General features: G+C 44.4%; 1 protein-coding gene across 1 annotated transcript in view; it reads right to left on the bottom strand.

The window, feature by feature from the left end:
* Nucleotides 1-930: 930 nt before the first annotated feature.
* The window catches only part of LOC143290755 (uncharacterized), a 59,754-nt gene continuing 41,810 nt past the window's right edge, over nucleotides 931-18,874 (bottom strand). Inside the window, exons 9-10 of the mRNA XM_076600269.1 lie at nucleotides 9,453-9,613; nucleotides 931-1,138 (exon numbers count right to left, since the gene is read on the bottom strand). Of these exons, the coding sequence (XP_076456384.1) occupies nucleotides 974-1,138; nucleotides 9,453-9,613 (326 nt within the window). The 3' untranslated portion in view covers nucleotides 931-973. The remainder of the gene's footprint in view (nucleotides 1,139-9,452; nucleotides 9,614-18,874) is intronic.

Here is an 18,874-nt window from a genome sequence, read left to right as displayed (position 1 = left end):
AAAGTAAATTGTAATACTATATCATTCTACGTTCTTGTCCACGTGAGGATTTCATGATCACAGCACACACACAGAGCAGTTTCTGATCTTCTCTCGGAAGGCTAGAAATGCATGTATAAAGAATGAGCAAAACCACATGCATTCGCTATTGTCGTTCCATCTGCCGAGCCACAAATATTTCAGGTGGATCAAATCTATGTGTATATAATATTAGAAATGTGTGGGTATACTTTTTGTACATGGCCGTTTGGTCGTACTTTTCAACGTGAATATGTATTTAGGTGTTTGCTTTTTGTCACAAAGTAAACCACATCTAAAAACGTTCTTATGCTCTTTTCATTCAAAAAAGTGACACCGTATCCTAAGGAAAAGTGTTGAGCCGTGGGTGGAGGGTGGAGAGGGCGGAGGGGGTGGAAGAGAGAGGGAGAACGAGAGGAATGACTGAGGCTCAGTGAAATAATGTCAGTAATTCTTTTTTTCTTCAATCTTTTCTGTGCTTTTCACGGCAGTTTCCTTATCGTGACAAACAAACCTGGTGACCAACGGAACGTACCCCTTCACTGTGGGCAGGGATTCACTCGGCCACAAGGTTTTAGTTAACTGAAGAAGCAACGTAGTGTGATGCATCATTGCTGTCGAACAGAGAGTTTCGCTGTGGATATGTCATCATCTTGCTAACGGCACAGCAAAAACAGGGATAAAGCAACACGAGGTTCAACGCGCGCACACGTGTGTGTGTGGATGAAATATAATCGGTCCAACTACAGGACCCAAATGACGAACCAATTCCTAAATGAAGCAGTCTATCGGGTTGCTTGCGATGCGAAGAGGAGACGGAATGGTGAGCTCAATCTTTCCTCTCTAACTCCATCCCCTCCCTCCACCCTCCCGTAATTCAGGACACGAAATACCGGCGGGTCAGTGGGACAACATACAGGTGGACATGTTCTTCGTTGGTGGACGGTCTGAGTGGTCAGTGCTGGCTGAGGGCCTGTGGTCCCATGGAGCAGGCTTTGACCTGCACGTACATCGTGGTCAAGGCGTTGGTGACCCCTCTACTGCTGTCCCAAACCTTCACCCGCACCCTGTCGTCTAGCCCCCGACAGTCCACGGCGCCTGCCACGTTGAGGTAACCACTCTGCCGGCACACACAGTATCAGTATCAGTATTAGTAGCTCAAGAAGGCGTCACTGCGTTCGGTCAAATCCATTTACGCTACACCACATCTGCCAAGCAGATGCCTGACCAGCAGCGTAACCCGACGCGCTTAGTCAGGCCTTGAGAAAAATTTTTTTTAAATATATAAAAAACTAAAAAAAACAATAAAAAAGTAAAAAAAACAACAAAACAAACAAAAAAACAAAACAAAACAAAACAACAACAATAAAAATGAATAAGATTACAGAAATTAAAATAAATTAATTAAATTTAAAAAAACAATAAAAATAAGATAAAATAAAATAAAGTAAAAATAACCAACAAAAAAAAAAAAAAAAAAAAAAAAAATGCAGACACACGTTGACACATACACGCACACATACACATGCGTAGCATATATGCAACAAACATGCAGTTTCACAGATATGAAAGCACGATCAAAAACACATAAACGTACATGAGCACCAACACGCACACACACACACACACATTACCCTGCACCCCCCTCCACACACTCATTTCTAGGCTACGCATCGCAGCTTCCACGGTACACACACACACACACACTTACTTGTACAAGCACACACACATACTCCCATATCCGCCCCACCCCCATATATATATATATATATATATATATATATATGCACACCCGCACGTTCCAATATTCCGTTGCTCCCACAGTGTGGACATGCATACACACATACCTCATCTTCTACACACACACACACACACACGCACGCACGCACGCACGCACGTGCACAGAGCTCTCCTGACAGATGTGTATACTTACACCCTCGCGCACAGACACACACGCACAGAGGCTGCCATTGATTGGCCGCAAGAGGGGTGAGAAAAGATCTCTGATGCCAAGAAAGTGGTGTCTAGGTGTTGCTCAGTCTATTGTATTTGGAAAAGCCCATAGAGACTGTTCCGTTTTGAAGAAATTTGCGCAGTGTTGGTTTGGAAATGATGCCGATATTCGTTTGATTTGCAACGCATCGTGCTCTACCTTTCATGCTAGACTTACGGCCGCTCCCTCTCTCTACCTTTATTTCTTTGCGGCGATCGATGGTGTGATGGCCTTGTACCTGTTCTTTTTGGTATTCTTTGATTTTTCTGAGGATTTCCGATTTTCCTAGATGTAGGCTGCTCGTTGTTGCGTTACCAGCAAGTCTATCAGCTCGCTCATTTCCCTTAACACCTGCATGACCCGGGCAGTATGACCATGTAAGTTTTTTAATCTGAAGGTTGCGCATTGCCTCATGCCACTCTCGGCTTCCCATTCTGCTTTCAATTTTCTGTTTGAGGTTCACTGAGTCCGTTAGAATCATGGCATGTTGGTTTCCGGCCATATGGATAGATGATAGCCACTGGAGGGCATGTGTCACAGCTTCAACTTCCATCGTTAGGCTAGAGGTTGTGACTTTGTAGGCAGCATTCTCTTTCCTAATTGTTTTTCCATTTTGTTTCGCAGTGAATCCCCAACCGGATTGGTCTTTGGTGACTGAGCCATCTGTGTATGTGATGATGTCTTCTTCTTTACTGTTTTCTTCTATGAGTAGCATCACTTCTGCATCAGTTTTGCCCTCCGGCCATTCCCGACAATGTCTTTCTAGAGTGAGTGAAATGGCTGTGTTGAATAGATGATTGAGGTTTTCGGGGATTTCCTTCCATTCTTTTGTTTCTTTCAGGTCTTGTAGTCGGTATACCAGCTGGATTGTGTCTTCTGCTTGCCCCATCCATGATCTTCCTCGTCCTAGACGGCTGCCTTTTGGTTCCTTGATTGCGTCATGCAGTGGGTTTTGAGGGTTTTCTAATGCTCTGAAGTAGGTCGTAACCTGTTCTAACTTGTTTCTGGCCTGCACTGAAGGAAGATCAAGCAGGTATCGCATGGTTTCCGTGGGCGTGTCTTTTGTTGTTCCAAGGATCAGCCTCGTAACTTCATTTTGAACTCTTTCTAATTTTAGGAGGCTGCTTTGAGACGGTGTTGTTAGCCCAAGTTCGTAGTCGATCACACTGAGGACGAGTGACTGATATAGCAGGAAGAAGTGGCGTTGTTCAATACCTTTGGTTGCCATTGCTTTTAAGACTGAAAGACCCTTTCTGCATTTGAGAACATTATTTTCCAATGTTTACTGAAGGTCAGCATCCTGTCGAAGTGTATTCCTAGGTAGCGTAGGCATTCGGTTTTCTCGATTTTAATTCCGTCGAATGACACAGGTGGTGGTGATTTGCTCGCGGTTCTGTTGTTGAGGGTGCACAGCAACGTTTGAGCTTTCGCTGGATTGATAGAAGATCCTGTGTCCTTGCACCATTGAGCGATATTGTTCAGTTGTTTCTGGACGGCTTTATTTCTTTCCTGAGCATCTTTCGAAGTTTTGAAGACCAGGCCATCGTCCGAAAGAGTAAGCACCCGAGCTTAAGTTGCTTAAATCACACACAATACACATACAGTACAGCCTGTCTCTTTACATCCGCTGTCTTCAGGAAGAAACAGGAAAACCAGAAGATTTTTTAAAAAGTTTAATCACAGTCACTTCCTTTAAAAGAGATACAAGAGAGGCAGGGCCTTCAAGACTCTATCTAATCGTTAAAATATGTTCTGTATTTGTTATTATAAAGCTTCAGGTTAAAAAACAACAACAAAAAAACAAAAACAAAACAAAACAAAACAACAACAACAAAACAACAACAACAACAAAACAACAAAAAACAAAAACGGCAGATTCGAACCCCGCGTGTTCGGATGAGAAGAAACTATCTTACCCAATACACTATCGTGACTCCTTAACTGACGTTCAAAAATTAAACATTTAAACATGATTTAAGGGCGATAAATCGATTGCGGTATTCGCAGTGAGAACGCTGTTTAAATCATATCATTCTGGTGTATCTTGGGCATTCAAAAAATCTTTGAGGTCAATTAAAAATTCTTTTTAAGTCCGCGGTAAAGGAGACGTGGCTATTGCCGCAATCACACAGCAACATTTAGCCGTTTTCTCTGGATCTAGATAGATGTACCCGCCAGAAATTACGACACGGTCGATTCAATTTCTCTTTTATGTTCATTCTAGTTTTATAGTTTTAAAGCTGATATGAAAATTGAGTATTTTGTTAAACTAATAACAGGTACAGCCAAGTACAAGTACTTCTAAACGTTGTATGAAGTGAAATTGACTTCGTTTTGAGAAAAGTCAAGACTGGAAATTTTTACGTTTCATCAATTCAAGGGTATTAACTCGCATGGTTTATTATTTTTAACTGTGAATTCCGACTGATTTTGTTGATATTTTTATTGCAGTTTGCGGCATAATCCAGTAAGTGATGAGGCGTTCACAAATCTTTCTCTGAATAAATATTTAACGGTCTCCTTCTCCAACTTTCCATCACATGTTATCGTGTATTGTCGATTGAATATAGGATTGAACGGGCAGGTCAACAACTTGAAACAAAATGGCGTCCTTCGCGTTCACGATCGAGGAATATGAGCATGCGCTTTGAATATGTATAAATATGTGTACGCAACTGATTTTTGCCCATGACCTTCAGGGCTCAGCCAATAGATCTATAAAATCCACTCGTAGAATTGATTTGAGTATTTTCCGAAAAAGACCACTTGGGCGAATGAACATAGTGAAAGCCCTGAGAGTAAAACACACAAGTTTTCTATGTATTGAGTATAATTTCAAAATGTAATGTTTAAGATGAGAAAGATCAGTTTAAAGCAAATTAACCCCCCTAGCATTAATTACAGATTAATTTCCCTTTTTTACTATCTGCACCAAAGACATGCACCAGAAATATAACTTCCATGCTTAGCAAATAAAGTTCCTGTTTGAACAAAAAGTGATAAAAATGACTGCTCTTGTTGTTGTGTCGAATATCAGATCAAAGTGCCAAGTTTAGAGAATAAAAAAAATATAGATATAACAGTAAATTCAGTTTGCATATTATCTGGCTTCTTTTTATATATATTTTTGTGCTCATCCCGGAGGTGCGATATTGTTTTAAGCAAGATGACTGGAAAGAAATGAATTTATCCTATTTTTATGCCAAATTTGGTGTCAACTGACAAAGTATTTGCAGAGAAAATGGCAATGTTAAAGTTTACCACGGACACACACACACACACACACACACACACAGACAACCGAACACCGTGTTAAAACATAGACTCACTTACTTTGTTTACACAAGTGAGTCAAAAATGGGAACACGAAAAGGCTGCTTCTTTTCAAGAAAATTTGTCTGACGCTAAGCTTACAGACTTAAATGACGCAATCGATGCTGATATTGACGTCATAAATGATAAGCTCGCAAACATTCTGATTCAGACAGCAAACGAAAACAAACATGCAAATGAAGCTGATCAGTATATTTTAAAGCTAAATACCGAGTTAAGAAAAATGAGATTCTAGTGAAAATAGTCAGCAAAAGTAACAAGTCCGTTTTAAAGAAAGCAGAAAAGTCGCGGAGAAAAAAAAATGGCACAGAGAACTACGAAGTTTACGCAAAAGCAATTCAAGAGAAGTATGGAATAGAATTAAAAAGAAAAAGAAAACATCATGTCCCATAAATTTAGAAGACATGTTTCACCATTTCAGCAACCTCAACGTTAATGATAATGAACATATTGACAGTGTAGCGTCTCACTCTTACGCGTTATTTACTTCCTTTGTTTAGTTTAGATAAGTTACTTCCCTTGTTTTGTTTCCTTGGTTACCACTTCCGTTTTGGCTCAACGGATCGTCGAAAGCTGTATTAAAAGTCGTGGGACTTATCTAAGAGTTTCCCGAGTTTTTATTTATACAAAACCATTTGTTGCATACTCAACAACAGTACAACGACAATGCACATGATCAATTTAGAGGATAATGATGATATTTTAAATGCATATATTACTGAAGATGAAATTACTTCAGCCATCAAAAGACTGAAGAAAGTCAAAAGTACAAGTGAAGACATGATTCGTAATGAATATGTCATTAACATCGTTGCTTTGCTGACAGAAACATATTGTAAATTAGTTAACAAGGTACTGGACGAAGGTGTTGTACCAGAAAAATGGGTATCCGCCTTGATATTGCCATTGTATAAAGGCAAAGGTGATACATTTGACTGTGATAATTATAGGGGAATAACTTTGCTCAGCTGTGTTGGAAAACTATTCACTAGTGTTAAATGCTAGACTGACTGATTATATCAATGTAAACAATATACTTTCACGGGCCCAAGCAGGATTTAGACAGTCCTATTCTACATTAGATCAAATGTTTGTTTTGAAATCACTAATAGATATTTTCTCCATGAAAAAGAAGAAACTTTACTGTGCTTTTGTTGTTTATAAAAAAAGCCTTTGATTCAGTTTGGAGAAGTGGGTAATGGCAAAAACTTGTTCATGGAGGCGTGAATGATAAACTTTTGCGTGTCATAATGAACATGTATGATAGAATTAAGTCATGTGTGTTTTTAAATGGTGAAAAATCTGATTTCTTTAGCATTTGTAAGGGTGTACGACAAGGAGAGAATCTCTCGCCTTTGCTTTTTTCTCTTTATCTCAATGATTTAGAGTCGTATTTGACAGCATAAGATTCCATCTGTTGATCTTTTATTGAATGTTAACATTTCAGACTAAGATAGTTACATGCAATTATTGTACTCTTGTATGCAGATGACACAATTTTACTTTTGGAGACGAAAGGATTACAACAGTCCGTCAATGTTTTTCACAAATATTGTTTAAAATGGAAACTAGTGGTTAATGCAAAGAAAACTAAAGTGATGATATTTATTTTTACAAAGAAGCTAAAGCCTGTTTTTAAGTTTGGTGATGCATGTTTGGATGTTGTCGATTCTTTTAAGTATCTTGGTATCGAATTTAGTAGAAACGCAACATTTTACAAAGCTAAAAAAATGATTTATGAACAGGCTGAAAAAGCCATGTTTTCTTTTCTTCAGTCAGCCAGAAATCAAGATTTACCTTTACATATCGTTCTGGACATGTACCAGTCTATGATTGTTCCTATTTTGTTGTTTAGTGCAGAAATATGGGGTTATGAAAATGTAGATATACTTGAAAAATTAGAATTGAAAATTTTGAAACGCTTGTTCAAACTGAACAGGAAATTGTTTTTGGAGAAACTGGTATTTATCCAATTAGTGTGTTAGTGAAAATGAAATTAGTTCGATTTTGGACCAGCTTAGTGATATCAAACACAGAAAAATATTCTGAGAAAATATGTTTGATATTACTTGATTTATATCGAAATGGTATTTATTCTTCAAAATGGATGAGTTGTATCAGACAAATTTTAATAGAAACAGGGTATGACTGTTTTTGATGCTCAATTCTTCTTTGAGAGGGAATCTTTCTGCAAGAATGTCAACACTGCTTTGAGAGATAGTTTTCAAAATCTATGAAGACATGCTCTAGAGGCGAGTAGTAAATGTTTGTTTTATCGAAATTTCAAAAGTGGATTTGGTAGAGAAAAATATATAAGTCAAATGCCTGATGATTACGTTATCAGCTTCTTCAGATTTCGAAGTAGTAATCATAAGCTGGAAATAGAAACATGGAGACACAAAGGCATGCCACGAGAGTTACGGCTTTGTAAGGTTTGTAACATGTCTGTGATTGGGGATGAGTTTCATTTTATAATGGAATGTCCCAATTATGATCAGTTACGAAATAGATAAGTTCCTAAAAAATATTTGTCTCCAAAATCGGTTTTTAATTTTTGTAATACGCTCAAAGGAGGCAAAAAAGTCATTTTAGCTGTAAGTAAGATGATTAGATTTTCAAATGTTGCCTAGCTACACTTTTGGAGTTAAAAGACATTTGTGTTTTCTCAACTTTTATGTGACATTGTTGTGTATTTGGAAATGTTTGTTCTGGGCATGAAAACATTATTTTGCAATAATCCTCCATACTCCAATAGGAGTGAAAGGATAATTAAAACTTGAACTTGTGTGTGCGCGTGCGTGGGTGCGTGCGCGCGTGTGTGTATGTGTGTGTGTGTGTGTGTGTGTGTGTGTGTGTGTGTGTGTGTGTTGTTGTTGTGGTTGTGGTTGTTGTTTGTGTCTGACTGATGTAATATTGTATTGTGCTTTGGGCTGGTTGAAAGTTATAATGAAGATGCTGCAAAGGAATATGGGCAATCGCAGCACCAACAGTAGAACCAACAATAGTGACAGTTACAAAATACTGTGTCTTTCGAATGAGACGATAAACCGAAGTCCCGCGTGCAGAATGCACTTAGCACGCGTAAAAGAACCCATGGCAACAAAAGTGTTGTCCCTGGCAAAACTCTGTAGAGAAACCCAATTTGATGGTGAAACAAATACACCTGCAGACAGGAAAACAGAGAAACAAGGATGGTGCAGCATTTTGGCGGCGCGATCTTCCCCCGGAGAGCCAGCATCTCGACTTTCACACAGAAATACATGTTCCCGATTATAAGAAAAAAAGAAGAAGAAAATCTGTACTGATCACAAAACAAATACCCCCGGTGATTTTCTCCTCACACTTCAAGGAGATCCTGAGGGAGAGAAGGAGAAGACGAAGTAAGCAGGGCAGTTCTGTTCCCCTCAAAAGCCAGATCGTCCCCTCCCCCCCCCCCCCCCCCACAAGAAAACAAGGTAGAAGATAATCAAAAAAGCAATGCAAACCCGGAAATAATTCTGTCCAACTCATGCTGCACTCATTGCACATGGCTGGTGGGGCACTAGGACATATTTCAGTGATTCCGTGTCGTCACTTCAACCGTTCCGATGTCCGTCTGTCTCCCTGTCTGTCAATATGTCTCCACGTTTTGTGTGCTTTTTGCACTGGATCAAACTGGCGTGTACTCCGGAGAACGAATAGTACTAATGATAAAACATCAAATGAATGGTAACCAGTGGCATGTGAAAATCGTTTTCCCGTGTTTATAATATTCTTTGAAAGACGTATGCCTGAAACATATTCGCCAAGTTATGAATATCAACATTCGTGCGTGCATTAAGCGCTTTTTTGAGTGTTTCTATGCTGGTACAGTATTCAGAACGATTTATTTTGTTGCATGTGTAACAGCCAGCACAAAAACATCTGGGATATGTTTATGAAACGAGTGGACAGCTGATGATGTGGACCTTGATGTGCTTAATGAACTCAAATATTTTTTTGAGAGAATAGAACATTGTGATGTAGAAAAGTAGGTATTTTCACATAGACGTGTACAGACACAGACACAGTCAGACACACACTAAGTCAGATAAGATACAGACGGACAGATAAGGGGAAACAAACTTACACCGAAGCTTCTGTGTACATTGAGGGTGGAGACGAACCCCTTCACAGAGCAGAACACGGTGGGAATGGCGCCGTTGAAAACGGGGGGTGATTTGTACAACACACTTGCTTCCCCTTCTCCTGTCTCCTGGTTCACAGCCACCATCACAGTGTGTGACACACCTGGAAAACACATCCCACCATTTGTCGTGTTCATTCTATGGCATGCACAGTGTGTGACACACCTGGAAAACACATCCCACCATTTGTCGTGTTCATTCTATGGCATGCACAGTGTGTGACACGCCTGGAAAACACATCCCACCATTTGTCGTGTTCATTCTATGGCATGCACAGTGTGTGACACACCTGGAAAACACATCCCACCATTTGTCGTGTTCACTTCTATGGCATGAACAATGTGTGACACACCTGGAAAACACATCCCACCTGTGTCCACTTCTATGGCATGCACAGTGTGTGACACACCTGGAAAACACATCCCACCCTGTGTCCACTTCTATGGCATGCACAGTGTGTGACACACCTGGAAAACATATCCCACCCTGTGTCCACTTCTATGGCATGCACAGTGTGTGACACACCTGGAAAACACATCCCACCATTTGTCGTGTTCATTCTATGGCATGCACAGTGTGTGACACACCTGGAAAACACATCCCACCATTTGTCGTGTTCACTTCTATGGCATGAACAATGTGTGACACACCTGGAAAACACATCCCACCTGTGTCCACTTCTATGGCATGCACAGTGTGTGACACACCTGGAAAGCACATCCCACCCTGTGTCCACTTCTATGGCATGCACAGTGTGTGACACACCTGGAAAAAACATCCCACCCTGTGTCCACTTCTATGGCATGCACAGTGTGTGACACACCTGGAGAACACATCCCACCATTTGTCGTGTTCATTCTATGGCATGCACAGTGTGTGACACACCTGGAAAACACATCCCACCATTTGTCGTGTTCACTTCTATGGCATGAACAATGTGTGACACACCTGGAAAACACATCCCACCTGTGTCCACTTCTATGGCATGCACAGTGTGTGACACACCTGGAAAACACATCCCACCCTGTCGTGTTCACTTCTATGGCATGCACAGTGTGTGACACACCTGGAAAACACATCCCACCCTGTGTCCACTTCTATGGCATGCACAGTGTGTGACACACCTGGAAAACACATTCCACCCTGTGTCCACTTCTATGGCATGCACAGCGTGTGACACACCTGGAAAACACATCCCACCATGTCGTGTTCACTTCTATGACATGCACAGTGTGTGACACACCTGGAAAACACATCCCACCATGTCGTGTCCACTTCTATGACATGCACAGTGTGTGACACACCTGGAAAACACATCCCACCCTGTGTCCACTTCTATGGCATGCACAGTGTGTGACACACCTGGAAAACACATCCCACCCTGTCATGTTCACTTCTATGGCATGCACAGTGTGTGACACACCTGGAAAACACATCCCACCATGTGTCTACTTCTATGGCATGAACAGTGTGTGACACACCTGGAAAACACATCCCACCCTGTGTCCACTTCTATGGCATGCACAGTGTGTGACACACCTGGAAAACACATCCCACCATGTCGTGTTCACTTCTATGACATGCACAGTGTGTGACACACCTGCAAAACACATCCCACCATGTCGTGTCCACTTCTATGACATGCACAGTGTGTGACACACCTGGAAAACACATTCCACCCTGTGTCCACTTCTATGGCATGCACAGTGTGTGACACACCTGGAAAACACATCCCACCCTGTCATGTTCACTTCTATGGCATGAACAGTGTGTGACACACTTGGAAAACACATTCCACCATGTCGTGACCACTTCTATGGCATGCACAGTGTGTGACACACCTGGAAAACACATCCCACCTGTGTCCACTTCTATGGCATGCACAGTGTGTGACACACCTGGAAAACACATCCCACCCTGTCGTGTTCACTTCTATGGCATGCACAGTGTGTGACACACCTGGAAAACACATCCCACCCTGTCTCCACTTCTATGGCATGCACAGTGTGTGACACACCTGGAAAACACATCCCACCCTGTCGTGTTCACTTCTATGGCATGCACAGTGTGTGACACACCTGGAAAACACATCCCACCCTGTGTCCACTTCTATGGCATGCACAGTGTGTGACACACCTGGAAAACACATCCCACCCTGTGTCCACTTCTATGGCATGCACAGCGTGTGACGCACATGGAAAACACATCCCACCATGTCGTGTTCACTTCTATGACATGCACAGTGTGTGACACACCTGGAAAACACATCCCACCATGTCGTGTCCACTTCTATGACATGCACAGTGTGTGACACACCTGGAAAACACATCCCACCCTGTGTCCACTTCTATGGCATGCACAGTGTGTGACACACCTGGAAAACACATCCCACCCTGTCATGTTCACTTCTATGGCATGCACAGTGTGTGACACACCTGGAAAACACATCCCACTCTGTGTCCACTTCTATGGCATGCACAGTGTGTGACACACCTGGAAAACACATCCCACCTGTGTCCACTTCTATGGCATGCACAGTGTGTGACACACCTGGAAAACACATCCCACCATGTCGTATTCACTTCTATGACATGCACAGTGTGTGACACACCTGGAAAACACATCCCACCATGTCGTGTCCACTTCTATGACATGCACAGTGTGTGACACACCTGGAAAACACATTCCACCCTGTGTCCACTTCTATGGCATGCACAGTGTGTGACACACCTGGAAAACACATCCCACCCTGTCATGTTCACTTCTATGGCATGAACAGTGTGTGACACACTTGGAAAACACATTCCACCATGTCGTGTTCACTTCTATGGCATGCACAGCGTGTGACACACCTGGAAAACACATCCCACCCTGTCGTGTTCACTTCTATGACATGCACAGTGTGTGACACACCTGGAAAACACATCCCACCCTGTGTCCACTTCTATGGCATGCACAGTGTGTGACACACCTGGAAAACACATCCCACCTGTGTCCACTTCTATGGCATGCACAGTGTGTGACACACCTGGAAAACACATCCCACCCTGTCGTGTTCACTTCTATGGCATGCACAGTGTGTGACACACCTGGAAAACACATCCCACCCTGTGTCCACTTCTATGGCATGCACAGCGTGTGACACACCTGGAAAACACATCCCACCATGTCGTGTTCACTTCTATGACATGCACAGTGTGTGACACACCTGGAAAACACATCCCACCATGTCGTGTCCACTTCTATGACATGCACAGTGTGTGACACACCTGGAAAACACATCCCACCCTGTGTCCACTTCTATGGCATGCACAGTGTGTGACACACCTGGAAAACACATCCCACCCTGTCATGTTCACTTCTATGGCATGCACAGTGTGTGACACACCTGGAAAACACATCCCACCATGTGTCTACTTCTATGGCATGAACAGTGTGTGACACACCTGGAAAACACATCCCACCCTGTGTCCACTTCTATGGCATGCACAGTGTGTGACACACCTGGAAAACACATCCCACCATGTCGTGTTCACTTCTATGACATGCACAGTGTGTGACACACCTGCAAAACACATCCCACCCTGTGTCCACTTCTATGGCATGCACAGTGTGTGACACACCTGGAAAACACATCCCACCCTGTCATGTTCACTTCTATGGCATGAACAGTGTGTGACACACTTGGAAAACACATTCCACCATGTCGTGTCCACTTCTATGGCATGCACAGTGTGTGACACACCTGGAAAACACATCCCACCATGTCGTGTTCACTTCTATGGCATGCACAGTGTGTGACACACCTGGAAAACACATCCCACCCTGTGTCCACTTCTATGGCATGCACAGTGTGTGACACACCTGGAAAACACATCCCACCCTGTGTCCACTTCTATGGCATGCACAGCGTGTGACACACCTGGAAAACACATCCCACCATGTCGTGTTCACTTCTATGACATGCACAGTGTGTGACACACCTGGAAAACACATCCCACCATGTCGTGTCCACTTCTATGACATGCACAGTGTGTGACACACCTGGAAAACACATCCCACCCTGTGTCCACTTCTATGGCATGCACAGTGTGTGACACACCTGGAAAACACATCCCACCCTGTCATGTTCACTTCTATGGCATGCACAGTGTGTGACACACCTGGAAAACACATCCCACCATGTGTCCACTTCTATGGCATGAACAGTGTGTGACACACCTGGAAAACACATCCCACCCTGTCGTGTTCACTTCTATGGCATGCACAGTGTGTGACACACCTGGAAAACACATCCCACCCTGTGTCCACTTCTATGGCATGCACAGTGTGTGACACACCTGGAAAACACATTCCACCCTGTGTCCACTTCTATGGCATGCACAGCGTGTGACACACCTGGAAAACACATCCCACCATGTCGTGTTCACTTCTATGACATGCACAGTGTGTGACACACCTGGAAAACACATCCCACCATGTCGTGTCCACTTCTATGACATGCACAGTGTGTGACACACCTGGAAAACACATCCCACCCTGTGTCCACTTCTATGGCATGCACAGTGTGTGACACACCTGGAAAACACATCCCACCCTGTCATGTTCACTTCTATGGCATGCACAGTGTGTGACACACCTGGAAAACACATCCCACCATGTGTCTACTTCTATGGCATGAACAGTGTGTGACACACCTGGAAAACACATCCCACCCTGTGTCCACTTCTATGGCATGCACAGTGTGTGACACACCTGGAAAACACATTCCACCCTGTGTCCACTTCTATGGCATGCACAGTGTGTGACACACCTGGAAAACACATCCCACCCTGTCATGTTCACTTCTATGGCATGAACAGTGTGTGACACACTTGGAAAACACATTCCACCATGTCGTGTCCACTTCTATGGCATGCACAGTGTGTGACACACCTGGAAAACACATCCCACCTGTGTCCACTTCTATGGCATGCACAGTGTGTGACACACCTGGAAAACACATCCCACCCTGTCGTGTTCACTTCTATGGCATGCACAGTGTGTGACACACCTGGAAAACACATCCCACCCTGTGTCCACTTCTATGGCATGCACAGTGTGTGACACACCTGGAAAACACATCCCACCCTGTCGTGTTCACTTCTATGGCATGCACAGTGTGTGACACACCTGGAAAACACATCCCACCCTGTGTCCACTTCTATGGCATGCACAGTGTGTGACACACCTGGAAAACACATCCCACCCTGTGTCCACTTCTATGGCATGCACAGCGTGTGACGCACATGGAAAACACATCCCACCATGTCGTGTTCACTTCTATGACATGCACAGTGTGTGACACACCTGGAAAACACATCCCACCATGTCGTGTCCACTTCTATGACATGCACAGTGTGTGACACACCTGGAAAACACATCCCACCCTGTGTCCACCTCTATGGCATGCACAGTGTGTGACACACCTGGAAAACACATCCCACCCTGTCATGTTCACTTCTATGGCATGCACAGTGTGTGACACACCTGGAAAACACATCCCACTCTGTGTCCACTTCTATGGCATGCACAGTGTGTGACACACCTGGAAAACACATCCCACCTGTGTCCACTTCTATGGCATGCACAGTGTGTGACACACCTGGAAAACACATCCCACCATGTCGTATTCACTTCTATGACATGCACAGTGTGTGACACACCTGGAAAACACATCCCACCATGTCGTGTCCACTTCTATGACATGCACAGTGTGTGACACACCTGGAAAACACATTCCACCCTATGTCCACTTCTATGGCATGCACAGTGTGTGACACACCTGGAAAACACATCCCACCCTGTCATGTTCACTTCTATGGCATGAACAGTGTGTGACACACTTGGAAAACACATTCCACCATGTCGTGTTCACTTCTATGGCATGCACAGCGTGTGACACACCTGGAAAACACATCCCACCCTGTCGTGTTCACTTCTATGGCATGCACAGTGTGTGACACACCTGGAAAACACATCCCACCCTGTGTCCACTTCTATGGCATGCACAGCGTGTGACACACCTGGAAAACACATCCCACCATGTCGTGTTCACTTCTATGACATGCACAGTGTGTGACACACCTGGAAAACACATCCCACCCTGTCATGTTCACTTCTGTGGCATGCACAGTGTGTGGCACACCTGGAAAACACATCCCACCATGTGTCCACTTCTATGGCATGCACAGTGTGTGACACACCTGGAAAACACATCCCACCCTGTCGTGTTCACTTCTATGACATGCACAGTGTGTGACAGACCTGGAAAACACATCCCACCCTGTGTCCACTTCTATGGCATCCACAGTGTGTGACACACCTGGAAAACACATCCCACCTGTGTCCACTTCTATGGCATGCACAGTGTGTGACACACCTGGAAAACACATCCCACCTGTGTCCACTTCTATGGCATGAACAGTGTGTGACACACCTGGAAAACACATTCCACCATGTCGTGTTAACTTCTATGACATGCACAGTGTGTGACACACCTGGAAAACACATCCCACCATGTCGTGTCCACTTCTATGACATGCACAGTGTGTGACACACCTGGAAAACACATTCCACCATGTGTCCACTTCTATGGCATGCACAGTGTGTGACACACCTGGAAAACACATCCCACCCTGTCATGTTCACTTCTATGGCATGAACAGTGTGTGACACACTTGGAAAACACATTCCACCATGTCGTGTCCACTTCTATGGCATGCACAGTGTGTGACACACCTGGAAAACACATCCCACCTGTGTCCACTTCTATGGCATGCACAGTGTGTGACACACCTGGAAAACACATCCCACCCTGTCGTGTTCACTTCTATGGCATGCACAGTGTGTGACACACCTGGAAAACACATCCCACCCTGTGTCCACTTCTATGGCATGCACAGTGTGTGACACACCTGGAAAACACATCCCACCCTGTCGTGTTCACTTCTATGGCATGCACAGTGTGTGACACACCTGGAAAACACATCCCACCCTGTGTCCACTTCTATGGCATGCACAGTGTGTGACACACCTGGAAAACACATCCCACCCTGTGTCCACTTCTGTGGCATGCACAGTGTGTGACACACCTGGAAAACACATCCCACCCTGTCATGTTCACTTCTATGGCATGCACAGTGTGTGACACACCTGGAAAACACATCCCACCATGTGTCCACTTCTATGGCATGAAGAGTGTGTGACACACCTGGAAAACACATCCCACCATGTCGTGTTCACTTCTATGGCATGCACAGCGTGTGACACACCTGGAAAACACATCCCACCCTGTCGTGTTCACTTCTATGACATGCACAGTGTGTGACACACCTGGAAAACACATCCCACCCTGTGTCCACTTTTATGGCATGCACAGTGTGTGACACACCTGGAAAACACATCCCACCCTGTCATGTTCACTTCTATGGCATGCACAGTGTGTGACACACCTGGAAAACACATCCCACTCTGTGTCCACTTCAATGGCATGCACAGTGTGTGACACACCTGGAAAACACATCCCACCTGTGTCCACTTCTATGGCATGCACAGTGTGTGACACACCTGGAAAACACATCCCACCCTGTGTCCACTTCTATGGCATGCACAGTGTGTGACACACCTGGAAAACACATCCCACCATGTCGTATTCACTTCTATGACATGCACAGTGTGTGACACACCTGGAAAACACATCCCACCATGTCGTGTCCACTTCTATGACATGCACAGTGTGTGACACACCTGGAAAACACATTCCACCCTGTGTCCACTTCTATGGCATGCACAGTGTGTGACACACCTGGAAAACACATCCCACCCTGTCATGTTCACTTCTATGGCATGAACAGTGTGTGACACACTTGGAAAACACATTCCACCATGTCGTGTCCACTTCTATGGCATGCACAGTGTGTGACACACCTGGAAAACACATCCCACCTGTGTCCACTTCTATGGCATGCACAGTGTGTGACACACCTGGAAAACACATCCCACCCTGTCGTGTTCACTTCTATGGCATGCACAGTGTGTGACACACCTGGAAAACACATCCCACCCTGTGTCCACTTCTATGGCATGCACAGTGTGTGACACACCTGGAAAACACATCCCACCCTGTGTCCACTTCTATGGCATGCACAGCGTGTGACACACCTGGAAAACACATCCCACCATGTCGTGTTCACTTCTATGACATGCACTGTGTGTGACACACCTGGAAACACATCTCACCATGTCGTGTCCACTTCTATGACATGCACAGTGTGTGACGCACCTGGAAAACACATCCCACCCTGTGTCCACTTCTATGGCATGCAGAGTGTGTGACACACCTGGAAAACACATCCCACCCTGTCATGTTCACTTCTGTGGCATGCACAGTGTGTGGCACACCTGGAAAACACATCCCACCATGTGTCCACTTCTATGGCATGCACAGTGTGTGACACACCTGGAAAACACATCCCACCCTGTCGTGTTCACTTCTATGACATGCACAGTGTGTGACAGACCTGGAAAACACATCCCACCCTGTGTCCACTTCTATGGCATCCACAGTGTGTGACACACCTGGAAAACACATCCCACCTGTGTCCACTTCTATGGCATGCACAGTGTGTGACACACCTGGAAAACACATCCCACCTGTGTCCACTTCTATGGCATGAACAGTGTGTGACACACCTGGAAAACACATCCCACCATGTCGTGTTAACTTCTATGACATGCACAGTGTGTGACACACCTGGAAAACACATCCCACCATGTCGTGTCCACTTCTATGACATGCACAGTGTGTGACACACCTGGAAAACACATTCCACCATGTGTCCACTTCTATGGCATGCACAGTGTGTGACACACCTGGAAAACACATCCCACCCTGTCATGTTCACTTCTATGGCATGAACAGTGTGTGACACACTTGGAAAACACATTCCACCATGTCGTGTCCACTTCTATGGCATGCACAGTGTGTGACACACCTGGAAAACACATCCCACCTGTGTCCACTTCTATGGCATGCACAGTGTGTGACACACCTGGAAAACACATCCCACCCTGTCGTGTTCACTTCTATGGCATGCACAGTGTGTGACACACCTGGAAAACACATCCCACCCTGTGTCCACTTCCATGGCATGCACAATGTGTGACACACCTGGAAAACACATCCCACCCTGTCGTGTTCACTTCTATGGCATGCACAGTGTGTGACACACCTGGAAAACACATCCCACCCTGTGTCCACTTCCATGGCATGCACAATGTGTGACACACCTGGAAAACACATCCCACTCTGTCGTGTTCACTT

This window comes from Babylonia areolata, chromosome 16 (genome assembly GCF_041734735.1).
Source record: "Babylonia areolata isolate BAREFJ2019XMU chromosome 16, ASM4173473v1, whole genome shotgun sequence".
Taxonomy (NCBI): Eukaryota; Metazoa; Mollusca; class Gastropoda; order Neogastropoda; family Buccinidae; genus Babylonia; species Babylonia areolata.
The sequence above is the reverse complement of the archived record's forward strand: the minus strand, read 5'-3'. Positions and strand labels throughout refer to the sequence as shown.